The 16,910-nt window shown below is 38.2% G+C and overlaps 1 protein-coding gene across 1 annotated transcript in view; it reads right to left on the reverse strand.

The window, feature by feature from the left end:
- Positions 1-290: 290 nt before the first annotated feature.
- The window catches only part of NEIL3 (nei like DNA glycosylase 3), a 35,177-nt gene continuing 18,557 nt past the window's right edge, over positions 291-16,910 (reverse strand). Inside the window, exons 6-10 of the mRNA XM_067551969.1 lie at positions 15,000-15,166; positions 10,791-10,960; positions 7,208-7,625; positions 2,892-3,066; positions 291-1,415 (exon numbers count right to left, since the gene is read on the reverse strand). Coding sequence (XP_067408070.1) covers positions 1,233-1,415; positions 2,892-3,066; positions 7,208-7,625; positions 10,791-10,960; positions 15,000-15,166 — 1,113 coding nt within the window. The 3' untranslated portion in view covers positions 291-1,232. The remainder of the gene's footprint in view (positions 1,416-2,891; positions 3,067-7,207; positions 7,626-10,790; positions 10,961-14,999; positions 15,167-16,910) is intronic.

The raw sequence follows: 16,910 nt of genomic DNA on the forward strand, positions 1-16,910 counted from the left end.
TGATCACTTTAGTAATGTATAATGAAGTCTGTCGTCTAAATAAACCTTGTCATCATTGTGTTCATATTTTCTATATAATTTAATATTTTCATTGTGTTATACAGATGCATTAATACTTCGTGGGAGGCGTTAGGGTTTTATAACATGAGAGTCTTGTTTGCTTCCTACTTTGAGTTGATTATATTTTAGTAAGGCAGTGTAAGGCTTTTTGATTTACCCTTCCTTCCCACCATTTCTTCCTCTTTTCAACAGCCACACAAACATATGCAAATATAAATTTCCAGAAGCAGTTAAGAATAAATAGCATTGTTGCTTAATGATTTACACCGATTGCAAATCACAACAGAATTAGGGTCCTTAGTATTGTTACACAATACCACATTAGTAACATCCTTTCACAGGTCTAGCAAGTGTCACTAGAGTCAAATATTTTAAGATACAGATTAAAAATATGCACTAGAGAGATTTGTAAAATCACAAAAAAGTTAGTGTCTTCTACAAGTCTAGCAAACTAGTGTACTCACTACGTATGATGAGATTTGAGTATACAAATACATTGTTTCCTCATAATGAACCATTAAGCATGGATTTGTATAAATAAAATTTAAATGATGATTTTTTTCCTTAAGTTTTATTGAACACGAAATTTTCACCTTCAATTATTTAAGAAGTAACAGGTTATATTAAAATCCAATCATTTAAAATATATTGAGAGACGTTATATTTTTCATAAATTATAGAACAATAAATATTTGAACACCTCTAATGTTGAGGCAATAACGTAATGCCTACATAAGGAACAGAAAGACTCCAATCAAAACCGGAACTATAGCACTGACAGAATATTACAATATATCATTAACTGCAAGTGACAGCTACACCTTAATGACAGATACATTCCCCCCCTCCTGATCCCCATTTAAATTAGGTCTTCTCCAAGGAAACTAGCATGCTAATGATATATTACCATTGTTTAATTTTCAGAATGTCAGATATGCTAATTGCTAATTCTGAAAGATGCTACAGTTAGATAAAACAGCTACACTACAAGGAATTAACAGAAAACAGAATTTTCTCTAACACCTACCTCACACCTTTCCCTCTCAAATACAATCTGAGCAAATTTTTGATCATGAAATGTCACTTGATTATGAATGTCCTAAAATAATATCATTTGGAGCAGAGACCTATAGTATAGTTTGAAAAGACGGACGTCACTGTAGATGAAAATCTCAACATCCTGGAATAATCTTCATTCCTGGTCCATTTTCTGCCCATTTAAAGAAATCACACTGTTTATCCTTCCCAAAAGGGCACACAAAAAAAGTCTTTCCATTATTAGGCCCAATCTTCAACACAGTCCTCATAATGCAGCGTTTCCCATGATTGCAGAATGGAAACTGTAAGTCTGCCCACTGTAAAGATACATTTTTAATATTTTAAAATGGGTGTTACTGTGTCTGATGGTCAAATTCCTTTTCATGGACCAGTGACAGAAATTCAGACCCATAGGATTAGCCCTCCCACTTGATTCAGCCACTTGCAAGTAGCCATCAAAAATAAGCTCCCCTTAAAACAGCTTGTTTCATTTCCTGGAGTCAGCTAGTTTGACTTCTGTAGCTATAAATGAAGTTACAGTAAATAAATTATATACACACAAAACTTCAACTTGATAATAAAATGCCCCTTTCTTCTAAGTGACAAGTGTTGCAAGTGAATTACTGTATTATAAGTTCTTCTCAATGGCCTTGGTAGTCACATATGTAGAGCAATAGGTTTAATTTGCAATTTTTTCATTTTACTAAGGATAGCAAAGGGAAGCAAGAGCTGTTACTAAATAGACTCTTCTGGAATTTGAGGGGGATCTTTCTTGGTTACGTAGTCCTAAAGCCACTGACTTGAATGCACTTTGGCAATCCACTTTCTCACCCCCCATACAAACTGCAGTAGAACAATGGATCTACATTCACCACATTCTGGAGGTGGCATACACATTTTCTTTATCCAAGAGATAGCCCAAGCTCTAGACTAACTGAGTATATGGACTGGGAGTTGTGCACCGAATCTGCTTAGGCACTTTTGAAAATCCCATTAGGTAACTAGTTGCACCTCACCTAAATACTTTTGAAATTCTGACCCTTAGGAGCCTAAGTCACACTGAATATCAGTGGTACTTGGGTGCTTTTAAAATTGTATCTAAGATAAAACTTAAGTTTCCTATAATACTCAAATATAGAAGTTTGCACATATGCATACACAATCATACTCTGATTCTTCACTACTATTACAATGGAATTTCTTTTATTATTTCAATTACTATTACTACTGAACAGCATACACATTAGGTTTACGCTATGAGCTAGGGGTGTGATTCTCCTGCTCATGTACATATACTCATGCTAGTTCTCATCAGTCAGCAGAAATATAAATAGCAGTGTAGCTGTGATGGCATGGGTGGCAGCTGCTGAGTCATAGTTTAACTTGGGCCAAGTACATAACTTCTGCTGCCTCTGTGGCTACACTGCTATTTATACTTGCACTATCTTGAGGAGAGCTAGCACAAGCATAGGTATGCGAACAGGGGAAGTCACACCCATAGCAGATAGCGTAGATGTCACCAACATGGGATTTCCCTCAGACATTACTTTTGAATAATGGTCATTTAAAAACCTATAAGAATCCAACCTTCCTCAGGTACAAAATTACATTAACTTATGTACATTAGATATTAAGCTGATTATAATTCACACTTTCTAAAATGTTTTAATATATTTGAGAGACAAAAAAGAGTACTTAGTTAAAGCAAAATAATGTGTTTTGACTGATGGGTGTAAGAGTGTTATTTGTTTCATTGGAAAGCTTAAAACTAAGGCCCAAGGTCTTGTACTTACTTCAAAATAGTCACACTGAGTCCCTCTAGGTAGAGGACAAGTATAAAACTGTCTGCCCTTGTTTTCTCCATCCTTTCTTACAACTCTCAGACTGCAGAGGCGGTTGTGTTTACTACAGCGAGGATTGGCTGCATTTAATGTACAAATACCATCTGTCATGTTAACTCGATGTTCACTGTAATGACAGGTTAGAAAATAACTCCTGCATAATGCTAAAGGGATTATCACCACAAAAAAATCCCCCACACACTCTCCTGCTTGTAAGACAGGATTGTCAATAATGTACTTTTTCACAGAGTGACAGCTGGACAGAATTTCTCTAATCCACCCCATTGTTTCTCTACATAAAAATGATGTATTTCAATGACATTGAATGCTAAATTTAAACTTCTAAAAAATGAGGTAAATTCCAATCTAAATCTAGAAGTTGTCTTACCTCAGGGCTTTTTTTAAAATAAAGGAAATATCAGTTTTCCCACTATGGATCTGCTTTTATCTAGTCTAAGACACCCCGAGTTTCAGCAGCATAAAAGGTTACAGTTACAGTCTTCTCTGTTTCTCATGCAGTGGAAAACCATCACAAATAGCTTAAACGAGGCCATAGATATCTCTATCTACTTGTCCACTTTACAATTTTCCATGCTCTTTGATCAAAACTATTGTAATGATTCCAATCATATACCAACAAGGAACAACAATCTAACTGATTGAGCAGAAACTTTTCTTATAGAGCTGATAGGAAGCCTTGTTCTACCTACCATTATGACTAAGAATAGTCAGAGATTGTATCTGAATACAACACACAAGGGCAGATTTCTTACTTAATTACAGTTTAAATAAGTGAGTTCCCTTAAAGTATTTTTATAGAAAATAATCTGTCTTAACAGGTACAGGTTACATGTCATGTCTGTGGAGGAACAGCCTTTGACAAGTGATAGAAATGAATTTTCTTACATTTTCACTCCAGTTTACATCTTAAAGAACAAAAATTTAACCAAGAAGTTTCAGGCAAATTATGCACAACACAACTTATCTGTGTAATCTTGTGTTCCCATTACAGTTACTGTGTCTCTCCTCCCCCCCATTGACCATCTATCTCAGTTGCTTCTAAGCTGTTACATTTTGTCTTATTAGGGACTGTCTGTTTGTTCAGAGCTCAGCCTACCATGTTTATTTTTTTAAATGGGTGGGTGCACATGGGGAAGATCTACAAACATTTATTTTCCAGCAGAGATTCATGTAATCGAAAACATTGAGAACCTCGGGTTTGGAAGACTGGTGAAGGTCACTGGTGATCCTAATGGTCTCTTTTGACATAATCACAGTAGGACAGAAGAATCATTAAAATACGATTAGCCAATTACTTTGCAATATTAAGGTAACGGGAATATATAAGTAAATGGCAGAATTTACCTTTGGTGCTTGGTCTATAGCTCAAAGTAGTGAGTATTTTAATAAGGAGCTCCTATGAAAAATTTCTTCCCTTCCCTTTAGGAGGTGATAATCCCAGTGAACTAAATTCACATGTACTTGCAAATAGGAGGAGTGTGAGGCTAACAAATTAATTAACTTATTTTCCCATTTAAAAAGATACTTAAAAGGTAACCAAGGAAGGAGGAAACATCACTTGGCAAACAAATAAGCTAAAAGGCCTCTATCAACTTGACCTTTTAGAGTGAATTTTCTGCCTCCTGATGATGTCTTACAGGTCTCTCAGCAACATGAGCTGTATGAACCTAAGTACAAGTAAATTGCTAGTGCAGGAGATAATGGGCCAGATTCTCAGCTGGGGTAACTCATCATAGCTCCACCGACTCATCTCATCTATGCTGATTTACCACAGCTGAGTTCAGACAAACATCAAGCTGCAATGAAACTGACCAGATGCTAAAAGCTTGATTTTTTTTTTCCAATGGGAATCTGGGTTGCTTAGCACTCCAACCCACCCTTAAATTTGGTGTTGCATTTTAAGAAAAGGAGCTCAAGAGTCCCCTCCATATCCATCACTGAAGGGATTTTTCTAACCAGTTAGAACTGAGAGTCTGGCATTAAAATTTGCAAAATATAATGAAATAGCTGCAGCTGCCTGAGAGCTTTTTTAAAAGCAAAACATTGCCTAAATCAGTGTTTCTTAACCTGGGGGTCGCAAGTGCAGAGCTGGTATTGGGGGTGGCAAGAAAGGCAATTGCCTGGAGCCACAGGGGCGCCATGAAACTAAGTTACATGCCTCAGCCCCGTGGGGGTGGGACTCAGGCTTCAGGGGTACAGTAGTTTGGAAAGGTTAAGAACCACTGGCCTAAATGATCATTCTAATTATTTTTCATCTAAGCAATGTTGGAAATGTTTTTAATAATCCAGAACAGTGGTTCCCAACCTTTTTGGCTCGACGGCCACAGATATAATTTTTACAACCCTGAAGGGCCACCAGCCTCCACTAGCAGCCCCCCACCCTACAGCAGCCAGACAGGAGTTCAGCGAGGAGGCAGCCTCATCCCAGATCTCCCGTCAGCCTGGCTGCAGCAGGGAAACTGCACATCCTGTAGCCCTGTGCACTCCACCTGGGTCCCTAGGCAGTGGCTCCCATCTGCAGCCAGGAACAAGGAAGATCAGTGCTCCCCTCCATCTGGCTCCAGCAGGAACTCCTGGGCCTACAGACCCAGAATGGAATGCTCTGCCATGCTACCTGCTACAGCCAAAGGGAAGGGAGCACTGATCTCCCATCACCTTAACTGCAGCAAGGCACCTGCACGGGTCTTTTATTCCCACGGCAACGCACTGCACTTAGGTCCCTAGGCAGCAGGTCCCTTCTGCAGCCAGAGGGAGCCTGCAGGGCACAAGTTGGGAACCATTGATCCAGAATGAATGAATTCCTGCACCCCTAAGGCAACTAAAGATATTTTCATTTTAGGCAAAAGTCTTTTTGCCTTTAGGATCGAAGGCCCAGTGGATGTTTACACTGAATAATGTAATTACAGTCTAATTAACCACAGAGACCAGAGATTACCAGAGAACTATAACACTAGTGGCTAGTTTTGTGACTGGTTCCAGTGTTTCTAGAGTAGCTCATTTTCAGCTGCTGTTCAGATATCCTGAACTACTGCTACTAGTCAAAGGAAACCAAACCAAAGGAATTTGCAATTCATACAATTCACTTGAATGGCAGTGCCACTGGGTCTATGTATTTTATTAGACAAATGTATTTTTGTTGTGCCTAATAGAATGCTAGTGTTAATCAGAATGAGGCTGCATGGAAGATATGTTCTTTAAACTGCAGGTCTAGCAGCACTATGTATTGAACCTAACCTGGAAATTACAGACAGATGATATGCTTTTTTAAAAAAAAGTTTCTCTAAGCTATATTCATTTTTACCGGTGTGTGGGATCTTTTTATATATATATATATATATATATATGTTATCCAAGGGCCAGAAGGAAGGAAAAAACCTCCCTATTTTCTTGGACTATACAATGATTGTCTGTCTTTCTGGCCACATTAGTATTTAATTATAGTGGAATGGCTTTAACAAAAGAGAAAGACCAACATCAGAATATCCCATAGTCCAGTCCTAATAAACGTGAAGTTATTTCATTCCATCTCTTTTAATGACTATCACTATCGTTTCTGGAAACATCAGTGGAATGGAAGCAATACTTAAGTAAATACTGTTTGAAGTTCTCTCAGTACAGTGTGATCACATACTGGGCTCTTGAATGTGAAAAACACTGGTTCCTCCACCAAGACACCTGATCATGTTGTCCCTACAATGTTAGGCCACTAACAACATGTTTATGTCAGGTTTTTACATCAGTATATCAGAATCCTCCAACTCAGTGGTTCCCAGCCTTTAATGCTCAAAGTCCCCCTTTGGTAATAGATTGGCTCACTTTCATCATGGTACCCTAATCTCCTTTTGGTGCCTTCTTTTTCTTTTTTTAATTTGGTCTCATTTCCTCCTTTTCTATGTCATTTTCCATTTTAGCTTTGTTCTTTCCCTCCCTAACCCCCCAACTCACACTCAGTTCGCTGACTTTCCTCATTTCCACTGGCCAGACTGCCAGTGCTCTCCATGCTGATGTCTCCCATCTGCTTTCCTCCCTTCTACCTCTAATCTCTCTAAAATTACAGCAAGCACTTTTGGTGTTGCTCAATCACACCGGCACAAGAGAAATAAGTGAACTTGCTTAAGTTCTTTAAAGTAATACATCAAAGGCCAAAAACAATTTCCCCTCCAAAACACAAGCTTACATTACTTTCTAGGTCACAAGTTTGTTTTTCTTGAAGACCAATACTTGTTTAAGTTTTGGAAATAACATACCTGTCTGACAAACTCACATTACTTTTGAAATCTGAGGATGAATGATCAATCTTCTGTTTCTTCTGCACTGGATTAGAAGAATCAGACTGATGATGGCAGGGTGATGCTATTTTTACTGCAGTAAGCAAGTTTGCTGAATGAAATTCATATTTTCTTCCACTCCTCTGGTGGGTGTTATTCTGGCAATAGTTGTAGGTTCTTGGAGAGTCACACTGAGAAATCCCATCTGGGGTTTGGCTATCACGTCTGTCATTTTTTAAGGGAGTGCTGAGATCTGTCAAGACTAGAGTTGTCATTCCGAATGTGGTTTTCCTATTAACCTTTATTTCTGTGTTTGGCTTTCCAAAGCAGTTACAAGGATACTTGATTAAGCTGCTGTTAGAGGCTGGAGAATCTTCATCATTCTCTATCTTTGAAACTTGAAAAAAAAATTCTTGGTTATCCATTTGTTTGAAAGTTTATCTGCAGTTCATATATAAACTGCACGTATTAACATCCACCATACCTTTATATAGACTGCTTCACAGATTAGATATACAGAGGACTCATTTTCCTCCACCATAGAAGTTCAGCCATTTTTGGCAGCTGTTTGACAGCAGGTAACAGTACTACTCAAGTGAAGAATATTGTTCACAACTGAAACTCCAGAGGGAAATTAATTATACAAAATTGAATTTGGCTGAGACACAAGGGTTGATATTCAATCTCTTTCAAAAAAGGCAATGGGATCTTTAATGATCACAAGTGCTCTGGGCACCTCTTTTACATCTCCTCTAGGAGATGGCACCTCAGGCAGCAATGCCATATAGTTCCATGCTGAGGCACTGCTTTAGTACTGACCCAGAGGAAAAATGCCAATTCACTGAGATTTCCCCTAAAGGTCTCCAATCCAAGCCTTAAGTAGACCCAGGCTGGCTGATTCCAGACTGCCATAAAGGCCCTTTTGGATCAGAGAAGCTGCCCTCCTGAGTGAAGCAGTGCACTCCTTCACAGTAACAGAGAAGTAAGGCACACATAGACCTTACTCATTGCAGATGAGTTGGCATTTTACATTAAATGGCAGGCTTCTTAATTTTAAAAATTCTTTAGGGTGTCCCCCCCCCCCGCCCCCCCCATATGAAAATGGGAGGTGGGGAAGAAAAGAGAAAAAAACCAAACCACAATTCTATGTGGCAAATCCCTCTCCCCACTGCATAACCTGAGTGAACAAGCTCTGCACTGGGGAATTCAGTGGGGGTCAGGAATGGAATCTTTCCCCTAAACTGCCTTCAGTGAAGATTATGGCTGCTGTGTCTTTCCACTATGGGGAGTGGGAGAGGGAAGCGATCAGGGACTGGGAAAATAAGGGATCCATGTAGATACACATTCACTGACACTGCCTCCCCCATCACTCATGGAAGTAGACAAGGAGCCCATACACAGCTTTGCTTCTTAGAGCACAAGGGTGCAAACTCTCTGCCCTTGCCCTTGCTGCATTCACATTAGTTCTGGTGCATTTCAAGCCTGTTCAAGGAGGGAGGAGTTATAGGTAGGATTTACCCTTATGAAAAAAGTGAGGAAATTGAGAGTTATGAGTAAATATCCTTATTTCAACCAGTATAATACACTACTTTATGCCCAAGAACTGTACAGATCTCTAGACTGTTGATATCTTTACATGTTCTATATTGTCTTTCTTCAAAGGATTTCAAACAGCTTTACAAACATTAGCTAATTCAGACTCACCAGCTAGTACAGGAGAAAAAGAGCAAACGGAAAAAAAAAGCACCAAGAATCTCATTGTCTATAAACGCATGTGAATGACAAAGCCCTACATACCACTTGCTGCAATATGAAGAAAATCTGATTTAAACGAAAATGTGTAATTGAAATTTTGTAGATAAAGATGTTTCACTGAATTAACCAAATCCTCAAATTCCAGACCTCAGTCTTTGATACAAGCTTAAGAGCGCCATGATTGGAATTGAGAAGAGGTGAAAGAAAAGAAACAGCATAATCAGGATTTTGTTCTAAAGCCCTAGGCTACAATGCCTTTGTTGTACAGAGATGGCTGTAAGTTTTAGAAAATCAGCTGGGTGCATAAATTAAAAAAAAAAATAGTTAATTGGCAAATCTGAGTTGTGGACAGGTTTCAGGTTTCTCTGGGACTTTGGAGGAAAAGAATCAGCAAGCTCAGCCTCTGCTGGCAACAGAAATCTGTGCTAGCTGCAGAGATAAACACTTTTCTTCCTTCCTGGCCTGGGGAAAGAAATATGTGGCAGCTAAACATGACATATGAGCTCAAAGCATCTCACTCCCCAGTATAAAAAGACACCCAGAATGAATTAACAGCCTCAATTTAATAATAATAATAAAAAAGTATAGTAGAAACAAACATCTGCACTATGGTTAAGATTTTCAAACTGATGAGAGAATTTAAACACATTGTGGGAATTGTGTGTTAAAGACCCACAGAGTTTTGACAATCTACATGAGCCTTTATCTGTATTTCTAATAAAAGGTTACACTTCTCAGGCATATAGTTTTCAAGTCATGGAGAATTAAGCTGTGTGAGATTTTGATAATGGAGCACAGGGTACAGCATTCATCCTTCCCAGCTACAAAGATTTTCTTACAGATACATTCCCTTTCAGTTTATGAAAGATTGGGACTGAAGAACAAACCAGAAAGTTGCTGAAATCTGGATAATACAAAGCTTTACTGAATAATTCTTTAAGCATAGTGCAGAGTAACAGATCTGAGTATTTCTGTGGTGCAAGCAGTTTTCCTTAAAAACACAATGGTTGGTTTTATGATGTAGATTCTTAGAATACATCCCAAGAATTTTTGAGCCAGGTTCTTAATCAAGACTGCTTTTCGGAGTTCCTTTTGTACACAGATCTCCTTTTCATGTGGAAGAATTGGGAAGAGCTCCTCTCCCCTGCCACACATCGATGTCCCAATGAAGGCCTATGTAATAGAATGGGTCTGGGAAGCAGTGGAGCCCACAGAAGTCTGCTTTCTATCTCACCATTTTCTGCCTGGTGCACAGATTTCCAGACAAATCCAGGCAGGAGGTAATAGAGTTCAGAGCTCTATTCCCACACTGTCTCGGTCCCATCCACAGCTGCCACTGAGTAGCCTCATGGAGATCTAGCCAAAAGCAACATGGCTCTAATAGGAGCCACACTGCCTGGGAGAGGGAGCTAGCCGAACCAAGAGTCATCCCTACGCTGAATAGAGGGGAGTTAAGCAGGCACAGCATTTTGTAAAATTAGGCGTTTAGTGAGCAAGTATGACAGGATTCAAAGGGTCAAATAAATTTCCTCTTGGTGCACATGTGCAAAATCCACACCCGTGCACACAAGTTAGATAATCAGATATGCAATTACTCATGTAAAAAAGATCTGCAAGCTTATATTCTAGGTTGAAATTCACTGAAAATCTGGCCTTAAAATTTGGTTTTCAAATTAAAAATAAGACTGGAGTTTGCAACAACAACAAAACAAAAACAGATTCTCAATTTACCTGTAAAATACAACTTTCTACAACATTACAATACTGTAACCGGAATACAAAAGCAGTATACGAAAACCATCATTACCTTCAGGCCTGGAAGTCAAACAAGCATCACAGATCTTAGCAGAAGGCTTGTTTATTAGAGTACAGAGAGTACATGTCCACTCTTCTTCAGCTTTCTGAGCTACATGTTCATTAAGACATGAACCCCTGCCATATGCCCAGCCAATTAGGCTATTTCTAGTTGGCAGTTTGCTATGAAACAAAACAAAAAGGAGTTAAAATTCTGTGAAGTTTCTTCTACAAATTGCCTTGCACCTGCATGTACTGGGAGATGCAGAGCTGGAGAACAAGTGGTACCCACATTATAGCTGCATATTGTAGCTTGGACAGCATATCAAGATTAGAATTAGACTTCTCCTTTACCCAAAGGGCAAACCCTCCTCAATGCTGAATAGGCCAATAAAAAAAGTAGTTTAAACTAAAATGGCATCTCAGAGGATCTTAAAGTGCTTTAGCAGAGGTTAATTATTATCCACTATGCTCTATATAATCATGTAGTAGCCTTATTCAACTATCAGCACTAACAAATAGAGTGTGGGGAGCAGTGGCCAGTACTCCAATTCTTATTCTCCTTCCTCCCACACTGTACTCTTTAACAATGAACCAAATGGGAAAAATAAAGCATAGAGAGGCTGAACTGAACAAGATCACACAATAAATCAATACCAGAGTAGGGAATACAACTTTGATTTCTTGACTTCATCATCATGAGGTAACCACTGGACCACTCTGCTTCCATAACAGCAAACAGAAATGAGAATTTAACACTTATCAATAATAAGTATAAGCATCTACTCACCTGTCACTGAAAAGGAAACAAAAATATTAAATACAAAAATCTGTCTAGTACAATATCACTTTTATGCATATTGCTGAAATATTTAGGAACCTGTTCAGAATCAAAGCATTAAACAATCAAATCCGCCTTTATTTTTTTTGTCGTAGGTGTAAATCCAGACCACACTCCTGCCTCCTGATTGATGAAATCTGACATGCAACTGTTTTCATGATACATATTATACCCTCTTTTGTTGGCATACTTCAGAATTATAGTGGTGGATGTGGAACAGTAGCATTACATCAAGGATTGGTTTCATCACCCAAATTTGTGCCCTGCTACCATATTACGCACAAAAACACAAAGCAATGGAATATAGTGTGCTCTGACATTTGAATACCAATAGTGTTGGGAGAAAAGGGAGATTATTTTGGTCTACTGCTACCTTTACCAGACAGCTTTTTCAAATAAAAAATTATATGGTTGTTTTCTTTTCTTTTACTATTTCCTTAAAAGCACAACATTGCACAGCTTCACTTTTAGTGCTGTCTGAGAGTCCTAGAATATCAGCCTGTTTTACGATGGGTTGAGGGAAACGCAGAGTTTTTTCATTCATTCTTTATTTACCTGGCAACACAGAATACCACTCTCACCCCTGCCTGCTGCTAGTCACGTCTCATTAGAACTCACCTCCCCCATATTTTCAGAAAGTTATCAGCATGTGAAATATTTATCTTGTAGGCTGGAATTTTCTATGTTTGATCTGTGCTCAAAGGTTTGTTTTTTTAAAAAAAAAACCTTTAGCAAAATTCCTTCAGCTGTTTGAGTTATAATTGCCTGAGAAGAAGGTGATGGTGGTGGGGATTTAAAATGTTCTCTAATCTTAGCTAAAAATTTTATTTCAGTGAAGTCTTGGATAAAATTTTCAAAAGTGTCATAGGCATTAAGGAACTGAAAGCTCAGTGAAAGTGAGGAACTTTTGAAAATGTTACCCCTTGCTCTTCTGTGATATCAAATATATTTTCTCCCTTCCCAACTTAACAAGCAGAAAGGCTGCTGCTAGCACAACTTGTCTAAGCCTGAAAATGTCTTGAAGAGTAAAATCCTCCCAAAACTCATGAGAAAATCAAAAGTATGATAAAAATAAATAGATTACCATGATTTGAGAAGCACTGCAAAATTTTGCTTCATTCTAATATGGTGCAAGTTCAAAGTTCTCATTTAAAATATAAGTTTCTATAATTTTATTCACTATAATTATAAAGCCAGAACAAATTACATAGACACACTGCTGCCCTGCTCATGCACTTTTACAGATCACAGCCAACCAACAGCAAGTGTGTAAATGGCAAAGGCTAATTAGGAACACTAATCTGGTAACAGTAAGAAGATAGACCAAGATTTTCAAAAATGAGGAGTAACGTGGGTATCCAACTTGGGTCACTTTAAAAATTGAAGAGGGTGGATGCTCAGCAGTTCCTAGAAATCTGGCCTCTGTAAAATGTCAAGTTTGGCAGCCATGACTTTGGGTGTTTCAATATGTCACTTAATCTTTGCCAGGATATATATATATATTTGCTTTTATAAAAAACAAAATAAAACAAAGGAAAGAAAATGTAATGTAAAAGCTATGTCACAGTCAGAGAAGCTGCACAGTTATAATAAAAAGGTATGAAGATGCAGGAGTTAAGATTTCTACTGCCACATTGACTCAGTCACATTACATATCTTGGGCACTTCGTGAAATCTGTTTAAACGCTGGGGTCAGTACTACTTCCCCTTAATATCAATGGGAACAGGACTAGGCTCAAACAAAATAATATATTAAGGTACAGTTAGGGCCAACTCCTGCTCACCTTACTCATGTAACCAGCTATTGACTTTAGTGCAACAACTCATCTGACAACAAGGATAACAAGATTTGATCTTTAAGAAAAATAGGAAGAGAAATTACTACACATGAACAATGTGGCTGGGGTAACTTTCTCTAGGCACTTTCTCCAACTTTTTCCATTTCTGCACTTAAAATATGTTTCAGCTGTGAAACCTGAATCTTACATACCACCATTAAATACTTTTACTATACATTTGTATAGTTTGTCAGTTACACTAACATTTTTTAAAAGAAAAGAAAATTACTATACCCAAACCTTTCAACCATAAGTTATAAAAAGGCTATTAAAAAGACATGAAAAGGTTAATGAGTTTATTTGAATAAAATATTAATTTAAAATTTCTCAAATACGGAGGTTCTGTTCTGAAAAGAACTTTTGAAAAGGGTACTCTGAGGTTCCGTTATTGTAGAATTATCATATTGTCTTGCAACAGCTTCTCTATCAAATGGCTTAACTTAGAATCAGTTAAGGATTTTGTAGGCCAACCTGTGAACCTTTACTGACTTTAAATTATGTTCTCAGTGACATTTAGGAAGTCCCATTGCCTTCAATGGATTATTACTAGTTATTTACACTGTGGTATTGTCCAACGGATGCAGTGGGGAGCAGGGCCCCAATGTACATTGTACAAACATATAGGAAGGCATGGTCCGTGTCTCAAAGAGTTTATGATCTAAGATCCCTATCTACAAGGACTTACAGAAGTTCTTGGCTTTACACAATGTGGTATAGCAACCCCCCTTGGTCTTGCCTACGGGTAGCAGTCTCCTTTGTCAGTGGGGCCTGAGGTAACTCTGCCACAACCTGGACAAGTCTCCTGTCTCTTCCACTCAGCACCTCTCCCGTGGAGCATTTGGTGCAGGCCTTACTTCAGGTCTGTGGAGTGTCCTTCAATCCCACAGGGGACGGGTGGGTAGTCCCAGTAGCCCTTAATTGGGTCCAGGTGTCTCTAATTGACCTGCAGTAACCTCTCCTCTCCCTGCAGGGAAAAGGGCCGTTAGCATTCTAGGGCTCACATACCGGCCCTGGTATACCCTTTTGTAGCCATCTGGCCTGACTTTACCACAACAAGTAACCGTGGGATCAACAGGATTGTTATATTTAAAGTTAAGCATGTGCTTCTGTATTTGCAGGATCGAGATCTAATTTAAGACAAGATGAGGCAAATGAGTAAAAGATAGGGGGACAGCAGAAGCGGGAATAAGCATAACAGTAATAAATTCACAGTTATGTAAATTCATGTTATGTAGCCTAACAATTGATGGTTCAAATGGTTTAAAAGGTTTGAACAGGGTATTTGGAATTGGAATTAGGCCAACAATTGAAAATGTGTGGAATTTAGTCAACAACTATGTTGACCTACAAATAGGAATTGAATTCAGCTCAGTCTCTTAGCTGAGCTAGCTCTGCAGTGCTAACAGGAAAAAAAAATAAATAAAAGCCCCTTTTTGTCAGTAAAGGAAGCATACAGAATTTTGAATACACACAGGAAGCAGGTCTCTTCAACACTTTTCAGAATAGGACCACACTTTAAAGGGTTATAAAGCAAATGCCATACCTAACATCAACAAGCTCAGGTTTATCCTTTTGACACCGAGGACAGAAGTATGTCATCCTGTTATTCACTCCTAAACGACAAACAGTGATCTTTCCACAGCACTGGCCACAGTTAGGGCGTTTGTATACCTTGTAATGTTTGTAGAGTGCTGATCCTGTCTTGCGGCACTGATATAGGACATATTTAAAATGTGATTAGAGAGAAATTTGATCCAATGCGAGCCTTCTGTATCCTGCAACACACACACACACACACACACACACACACACACACACACACACCGAAAACTTTGCGAGTTAAAAAATGTACACAAATAAGAACTACCATACTCATCTATTGTCTTTGCATCAGAATCAAACATTAATACCACTTCATTCAAATATTCATATTTCAATTCCTCTTGGATTTATATTCTATATTTAGAGTTAGCTTCTCATTACCAGGCAGTATTTTCTAAAATTTGTAACATATGTTTTAATATTTACATTCTTTCCTATTTCAGTAATGTTTTAAAGAATACACAACAATATTTGTCTACACAAAACAAGACCCAGTATCTTTGCATCGTGTAAAGTTTCACTAGAATTTGCATAAACCAGTGTTTAACATTTTAGAACAATGATGAAAAGCTACTCTTACTAATGACACTGCAAAATGGGCTAGCTAAGGAGCTATCTTAGAGAAGAATTGGGGGCTTACTTCATTCTTTAAAAGCCCATTGAGGTCCTTGAATGGCAAATGCTGTGTAAATAAGAATATTACACCCGTTTTTAAGATTGGAAAACCAAGCCACAGAAAGTGTAAGCTACTTGGCTAATGTCATATTAAAAAATCACTGGCACAGCCAGGAACAGAATCCACGTTTTCTAGCTCTCAGTTCTGCATCTTAACCACAAGACTACCTCTCTCTTGCTGACCTCAATGCCCATTCATCTCTAGTGAGTGAGAAGATTGCCTTGGTGAGTGACTATTTTTATAAAATGTAAAATATAAAATGTAAAAATAAAATGTAAAATCTAAAAAGCTAGAGGTCAAATCTACTATTTGTATTTATATAACCACATGCATCTTGTTTCAAACTTTATGAATAAAGCAGTGAGAATCCAATTACCCTCATACTTTCTTGCATTATTTGCTTTCTTTTTCTCAAACAGTTAATAGCGCTGAACCAAAAAGTCCTTCCCAGTTCAAGCATGTTGACTTGTTGCATCTTTTTACTGTTTCCACTAGACGGCTACATACAGCTGTGATGCTGTATGATTGTAATATGACCATATATCTCTCTGATATTGCCACTGTTCGACAATTGCAAAAAGTCTTATACAAAGTATATCATGTAAAGTGTTAATAGAAAAGTTATGATATGCTAAATAAGATTATCCTGTTTAAATCCATGCATCATCACATAACTCATAATAAACTCATCCCTCCCAGCAAGCCATTTCTATGGACACCTTAGCCAGAATATGGGTAATAGCTGCCCCTGTGAGTCAGCAAGCCATGAAAGGACATGTGACTTGCTCATGCGATACTGGACTCCATCTTGTGCCTATAATTTTCCACAAACTGTACAGTGAGCTTTGTGTTGGGCCAGTGAAATTCCAAGCACATGGCAGAGGGAATAAAAGGCCCTGGAAACATCTCCATTTTGCCTCTTTCCTGCTCTGAGCTCTGGACTATGGACTTACACTAAAAGGAGCATTCCAATCAATGGACTGAGGACCCTCCAATCTTTTGGAAGTTACCAGAGACTTTACAAGCCAGCAGTTTATTTCATCACTGCTGCAAACCTGATATAAGAACTTTGCAAAGATTGTATGTATCTGATCTATTCACCATTTTAACTCTCTTCTTTTCTCTTATAAATTAATCTTTAGATTTTACTTACTAAAGGATTGGCAACAGTGTGAT

This window comes from Emydura macquarii, unplaced genomic scaffold, assembly GCF_026122565.2.
Source record: "Emydura macquarii macquarii isolate MOO-44397 ecotype Brisbane River unplaced genomic scaffold, CSIRO-AGI_Emac_v2 contig_1363, whole genome shotgun sequence".
NCBI lineage: Eukaryota > Metazoa > Chordata > Testudines > Chelidae > Emydura > Emydura macquarii.